The sequence below is a fragment of the Spermophilus citellus genome (assembly GCF_964194105.1).
Source record: "Spermophilus citellus genome assembly, chromosome: 4".
NCBI lineage: Eukaryota > Metazoa > Chordata > Mammalia > Rodentia > Sciuridae > Spermophilus > Spermophilus citellus.
In genome coordinates this window covers 155,460,030-155,467,624 of record NC_138185.1, presented here as the reverse complement: position 1 = coordinate 155,467,624, position 7,595 = coordinate 155,460,030, and the positions used below count along the sequence as shown (strand labels likewise).

The 7,595-nt window shown below is 41.9% G+C and overlaps 1 protein-coding gene across 1 annotated transcript in view; it reads left to right on the top strand.

Moving 5' to 3' along the window:
• The first annotated feature begins 4,861 nt into the window (after positions 1 to 4,861).
• The window catches only part of RTN1 (reticulon 1), a 226,529-nt gene continuing 223,795 nt past the window's right edge, over positions 4,862 to 7,595 (top strand). Inside the window, exon 1 of the mRNA XM_081290225.1 lies at positions 4,862 to 5,301. Coding sequence (XP_081146351.1) covers positions 5,061 to 5,301 — 241 coding nt within the window. The 5' untranslated portion in view covers positions 4,862 to 5,060. The remainder of the gene's footprint in view (positions 5,302 to 7,595) is intronic.

Here is a 7,595-nt window from a genome sequence, read left to right as displayed (position 1 = left end):
GGTAACATCTCTTACCAAATTGTGAATTAAAAGTTGTGTGTGTGTGTGTGTGTGTGTGTGTGTGTATGTGTATGTATGTATGCATGTATGAAATGTGATCTGTATGGGGATATACTTTGAAACTGCAAAGAACTATTCAAAGGCAATTTACAATTTACCTCTCTTGTGTATATTCTGATTACTACTCAATCTCAGAATACCTTTCAAATGTTTATATTGTGTCCAAAACATGGGTTATTCAAGTTGCAGATCTCTCACTTTATATTTTTGCCCAAAGAAATAAAAACTCCTCGAAGTTTTATTCAAATGTACAAATTAAGTAAAGAAAAAAGTTAGATTCAAAAAATGTGATAAACTTTCCTATTCCCACACCTATGGGAGAAAGATAGAAGCAACTCTGTTTTGTCCCTTTGGTTGGTAGATTAAGTAACAGAACCACTCTAATTTATGAAGGAGCCTAGTGTGTCCCCAAAGTGCTGTGTGGCATTTATGAGTGCAGCAGTGGTCTCCTACAGAAACCATTGCTGTCCTGGGCACCATCCTGTAGCCTCTACATATTAAGTTCACTTTAAATATTCGTTCACTGCAGCAGAAAATGGAGAACTCTTTTTCCCTATCAAATTCAAGAGATTTGCACATTGTAGAAAAGTGAAAACTATGTTTCAACATGATATAGGTGTGACATAGACAAATAAAACCTCCAAACACCACTGTCCACAAGGATTTTGGAGGAATTCGAGGCACCAGAATTGGGTCTCATCTTGAAATACTCAATCAGGTCAATGAGAGTGTTCCTACCATTACATTCTCTTCTAAAAAGGTTTAGGGTCTTCCCTAGTAAGTGCTGATAAGCTTAGGTATATGACACATTGGGCAAATATGTGGTATGCATGACCTGCCCTCTTCACTTACCTGAAAGATGCTATTGTTTGTCCTTCAAGACACTCTTTCCTATGGAATCTGAATATGGCCATGGCATATTCTCAATACAACCCTCCAAGCATCATTACTTATCAATGAGACTTATTTGCCATTTCTGAAATAGACTATTTTAAGTTAAAGTGTGAGTGTGTGTGTGTGTGTGTGTGTGTGTGTGTGTGTGTGTTTGACCCAAATCCTTTTTTGGGGGGGGGGCATACTGGCACTTGAAATCAGGGTACTCCACCACTGAGCCACACCCCAACCCTATTTTGTGTTTCATTTAGAGACAGGGTTTCACTGAGTTGCTTAGTGCCATGCTTTTGCTGAGGCTGGCTTTGAACTCTTGATCCTCCTTCCTCAGCTTCCCGAGCCACTGAGATTATAGGCATAGTTCCAAAGAATCTTTGAAATCCATTTATGTTTATACAAAGCTTACCTTTCAGAATTCAGAAATTACAAGTAGAAATACTATATATATATATATATATATATATATATATATATATATATATATATCATGATTTACAATAATAACTGGACATTCCTCATCTAGTTTGTTTTAAATACCTAAAGCAGTTACCATCTTTAGTCTGTACAAATATAAATGCATGACAGAGCTTTAGCATTGTAAGTCATTTCCTGGAAATAATTTGTATATTCTACTATATTAATAATATATGTTGGCCATTTAATGTTCCCCAAACCCTATGTAGAGGTACTATTAAAATTTCCAGTGTAGCTGAACATCAGGGCACATGCCTGTAACCTTAGCTACTCAGGAGACTGAGGCAGAAGAATTGCAAGTTCAAGGCCAGCCTGGGCAACCTGGCAAGACCTTGTGTGAAAATAAAATATTAAAAGGGCTGGGATATAGGTCAGTGGTAGAACATCCCTGGGTTCAATACCCAGAGCCCCCCTTCAAAAAAATTCAGGTTAGGGCTGGGGTTGTAGCTCATTGGTAGAGCGCCTGCCTCACACATGTGAGGCACTGGGTTTGATTCTCAGCACCACATAAAAAGAAAAAAAATAAAGATATTATGTCCACCGAAAACAAAAAAATATAAAAAATTCTCTCTCTCTCTCTAAAAAATAAATAAAAATAAAAAAGATATTGTGTCCAACTGCAACTAAAAAATATTTTTAAAATATACAGGTTATAGTTGAGGAACCTGAGATGCAGTGATATTAAATAAATTTAATGTTGAATTATTTAGAAATAATTTTGGCTTGGTTAAAATTTGTTACTTGTGGCACTTTTCCTGCACTTTTCCTGCATGCCTCCACACCCCTTTCCCCACAATACAAGGTTTGGTCAAAGTTAAGAAGCTAGTACTAAATAAGTGTTCCTTATTAGATTCCTTCTTTTGACATGATGGGGGAAAAATGCTGAAGACAAAACCCTGTTCTTTGGTCTCAACTCCTCTTGCTAAGAATTCTTTAAAAGTGCCAACCTTGTTTTCTTTGTCTCACAAGCATATTAGACTAATTCATAATTGAGAGCAACTATATAAACCCTGGAACTCCACCACCAACTCTGTGCTATGTCCTTAACTCTTCAATGTTGTCAAATTTTGTCAGTTTAGAGGGGTGTAAATGTAAAATAATACTAATAAAATTGATCACTTCAAATCATAGCAAAAACCTGAAGCTTTCTTTACTGAACAGATAACTTGTATACATCCAAAGGTGGAACTTAATAAGAAAAAATAGTTGTGAAAATTGATCATACTGAAACACTGTGAACATTTTTTCTTCCTCCTTCTCCTCCTCCCACTCCCCCACCCCTCCCCTCTTCTTCCTCCTCCTTTTCTGTGCTAGGGATCAAACCCAGGGATTCATAATATGCTAAGCAAGGGCTATACCACTGAGCTATATCCCTAGCCCACCATAACTCTTTTCAGCAGAGCAAAATAGAATAATTTATCAAAATGCAATTATCAGTTTCCTCTGATAAATAAAATCTAAATATACTAACTGGTAATTTCTTCCACATGTACTCAAATTAGAGTATTGATCAGTATCTCATGAAATATAGAAAATAATTAGAGTCATATCCACAAAGTCCATATGCTTTCAATCTTAAGGGAGCTAAGAGGCTTGCAAAAGTATTCCAGTTTTTAATGATAACTTCCTTTAGTGCTTCTTAGAGAAACAAAATAATATACTCCATATTATTCTGTATATGACTCCCTCACCATAACAATTCTTAAATATTCAGCACCCACTAATAACCACTTGATATTATATTAGAGTTTTCTGTATTCTTATCAACATAATGTTAATAATGAAACTGTGAGAAATTTCCATTTGGTTTTTCTGATGCTTTAAGTCATTCTAAACAATAGATTTGAAGAAATCTCACAAGTGTTCCCTGATTACATAACTGAATTAAGCTTCATGGAAAGACAGCAGTGGAATAAGCTTTTCATCTAGACGATTTCTTAAGTAGTACTCATGTGCTGCTGGTTCTGTAGAAAAGGTGGGTATGGGTGGTACAGCATATTAGGAGGCACATGAACAATTTCTTTGTTTTCTTATAGAAAGATTTCAAGAAATATGATGATTCATGGTAACCAAGAATTTTGTTGTTGGAGGGGATACTTTTTATAGTTTTATGGAGGTATAATAGAAATGAAATAAATTGCATATATTTACAGTGACAATTTGGTAAGTTTTGACATTTGTATATACCTGTGAAGCTGCCATCACAAAGAAAATAATGAACATATTCTTAGTAGGAGGTACTTTTTGAATATACCAATAATGTTTTTTAGTGACCATTAAATCTCCACAGGCATTTGGCATTAGGAGGCCATATTTATCATGCATTTAGTAAATACTTTTTCTCTAATTTATTATCATCTTTTGAATAGTAGTATCATAGTAAAACAAAATATTAGTCTGAATCTGGGATTTTTAGTTTTAGTATATTTGAAGAGCACCTGAATGGTATTCAAGTCAGCCTTTAAATCTACAAATAGGCAAACATGAAATCCTCAAGATGTATGTAGTGGCTCAGAGTTCCACAAAGCCTTCTAGTATGCTGTATCACCCATACCCACCTTTTCTATAGAACCAGCAGCACATGAGTCTAATACTCTACCTTGTGTGGGACTTAGCAACCTTAGTTTTTTGATCACATCGTTTTATAAACAGGCACCAATTAAAGAAAAAATGAAAGAAGCAGCAGCAAGCTTCTTGGAATGTCCAACTTCTCACATAAAATTACTGTACAACAGCTTGCAATTTGTAAGGCTTTTTGGCCGAGGGTTTCTGAAAGGAGATAAAGCTGTTTTTGTCCTGCCTATTGATACCATATTTTGCCCTCAGGGCTGGTGGTGATGAGATCTGGAAAGCTGCTTTATTTTTTTTAAGTTTCTCCTATAGCTCATTCCAATATTCCTGTACTCTGCTATTTTCCAGCCCGGTTCGGGAAACAGTTTAAAGCTGCAAGATTGAACCTCAGGCTTGCAGGTTCTCTTGTCACCATTTCCACCAACATCCACCTCCACCACCTTCTTGCTCAGACCTATGTCCCCATTCACAACGGATACTGGTCACCCTCAGAACTGTGGCCCTGAGGTCTCCAGTTTCCCTTCTTTGCCTTGGGTCCCAGAACACCAGTGGAAGCTTAACTTCTTGAGTTGGGAGGGCAGCTTGCCTAATCAGTCAGTAGCAGCTGGGGGCTTGTTCTACCTGCTGATCCTCCCTTTGTATTCCTCCCCGGATGAAGGGGAGATTCAAGTGGATTTGGCACATCCTTTAATCAGGGCCTGCTATTAGCAGGCCGGGGCTGACGTGCTCTGAAGCAGGCCATTTTCACCTGCGTAATAGCAGGCTTGGGAGTAGCAGAGCAGCAGCAGCAGCATCAGTGACTGGAGTAGGGGAGGAGCGCAGGCAGCGGCCGCGGCGGGGCCGGGAGGAAGAGGAGGGGGGGAGGAGGAGGAGCTGAAGCGCGAAGAGCAGCAGGCAGCGCCTGGGCCCGAGTTGCAGCAGCAGCGGCGGCGGCGGCGCCGAGACTCCGCAGCCTCCCGGAGCCCAGAGTCCCGGCGGGGATAGCAGCAAGGAGCGATCGCCCGCCCAGCTACCACACCTCGGCCCCGCCAAGCCGCCGTCGCCACGCGGGGGGACCGCCAACTATGGCCGCGCCGCCGGATCCGCAAGACGAGCTGTTGCCTCTGGCCAGTCCCGGGTCCCAGTGGTTCGGGGACCGGGGGGAGGGGGAGAATGAAACAGTGACGCCAAAAGGGGCCAGGCCGGCGCCGCAGACCGAGGAGCCTGGCCGGGGGCTGGGCTCCGGGATCGAGGGAGCGGCGCCGCGGGAACTGGGCTCCGGCCCCGCCCGGCCGCCGCCCGTTGCCATGGAAACTGCATCCACAGGTAAGGCGGGAGGGCACAGCTACCCCGCAAATGGCGTCAGGTACCCCGGTCCCAGTCGGTTCCCTTCTTAACAGCTCTCCTCTGCACCTTCCTGGCGCGCTCTGCCTTTAGCACCAATCCCAGACCCATTTCGCCAAGGGCGACTGCAAATGTGAATGGACTGGTAGAAAACAGCAATTTTAATTTTTTCCAAAGGCTCAGAGAAAGAACGATCCCTTTATTTCATTATCTTTATTTCGGTTTAAAACATTGTCCTTACTGGCAAACTGCAGCATCCTGACTTGCTGGTGCGTCCCGGTACAAGTTTCTCCCTCTTGTCAGGGGCTCAGAGCTGTAGGGCCGTTATGACAGGTTGTGGTGGTTTTCTGGGGCGTGTTTGTGCGCACTGTGCGCGCGGGCCACAAGACATGCTGACAACAAAGCAGCGAGCTCACCAGCTGCCCCAGGACGCGGCTCCGTGCAGGGCAGCTTGTGTGGCTTCAACTCTCCCCTACCCTTCTCTCCAGGAGTCGCCACACCCGGCGCCTCCCAGTCCTCCCTCCCACACTCCCCTCCCCCATTCCACCCGCCCCCTTCCTCCCCCCCCCCCACCACACTCGCGCAGAAAACAAATCATAAGGAGTGTTTACCTCATTCTGGAGGAACAGCATTGTAAGTGGGTTGGGAGTTGTGTCTGTCCTTACTCAGAACCTAGCTGCTCTAATGTCCCCACCTTGCAGGCAGCATTGAAACTTGGAAGCCCGAAATGCAGCGGGCCTGGCTGTGGGTTGGAGGGTTTGGATGGGGGTGAGTGGACCAGCGACAATTTACCAGCAGTCTGAATCTGCTCCAGTATTTGAAAATTGCCCCGGATTCCATCTCCCTTGGCCTGACTTTCTCCTGGCAACCCAAGCAGATGTGTCTGTCAGGACCCCAGGGCTTTGGTGAATTCTAGTCAAAAGAGGCAGGAGGCGCGCAGTAAGAGCCTGAGCTGCCGGCCTGGTTAGCGCGGTTTCCAGTGAGAGAAGTAGGGGGGTGTTATGTTGTTCTGTTCTCAGAGAAAGCTTTGCTATGGTGGAGTGGGAGTTGTGTAGTTTTGGCAATGTAGCTCTAGAAGGCCTGGAGTGGTGGGTGCTCCCGAAGGAGGAGAAAGGGGGCGGGACTGGCGTGAGTGTTCTTGGCAGCTGTTTTGGGGAAACCCCCTTCTTAAGCCACTCCCTCTCAAGGGTTATATGAAGTGCCTTAGGTTGTCTTAACTCTGCTCTAGTATAAAAGATCTGAGCTGGGGAAAGGAGGTTTGGAGAGTGGGTTTAATAAAATTTGCCAATGTTCTGCGCAGAAAAGAAAAAGTAGGGACCATATACCAGCAAAAGGAGGAGGAAGCATGAAAAGTAAGAAGGAAAAGAAAAAGATGCAAATGCTGAAAATCCCTATCCAGACTCTATTCAATTTCTATTGAAATGAAGAGAAAGCAAAACTTATTATAATTGGCAAAAGAAGATGGCAAATGAGCAGTTTTGTCATTACTATTCTTTGCTGAGGGCAGCTTAGAATTCAGAACCTTTATCCACTGCAAGATAAATTATTTCTTTATCAACATTGCCTGCCTCCCATTAGTTGAACAAGGTTAGATTACTGAAGGTAAGGAAGCTAAGTGTCCCATGTTTAGTAATATACTATTCACTAAAATGTGTTATTACATAGAAAATGCAACAAATGGACTAATAATATCAAATATGATTCTAAGTTTGGGTGGAGAATGAGAACGAAGCATATATATATGTATATATATATACATATATATTTGCCTATTTATATAGAAATATTTTAGTTTATTATTGTTTGAAGAAATTTCTAATATAGTGGTTCATTGGTCACTGTTTTATATCGTATATTTCCTATAAAGTAGACTGGATAGCCTTTTATAAGAGAACTGAATGCTAGAAATAATAGCCACATAAATAACCACATCTTGAAAAATCCAAACAAGATCTAGGCCAGCTTCTGTGTCTGTTACTTTGACAGTTCTGTTGATATAAGCAAAGTCAGAAGGTGAATCATCAACTGTATCAGAGACAAAATTCAAAAGTAGCCTATTATGCACACTAATTTACTTTGCATTTTAAAAACTTATTTTTGGCTTATAAGCATAAATTATTTTACTCACTGTGCCGGAGGCTGGGAAGTCTAAGATCAAGGTGCCAACAGATTCAACATCTGGCTCACAAAAAGTTGTCTTTTAGCTTTATGCTCACATGGCCAGAGCTGCTTTATTATTATTTTTAAGAATGATGCCTTTGGGACCCTGAGTTAAA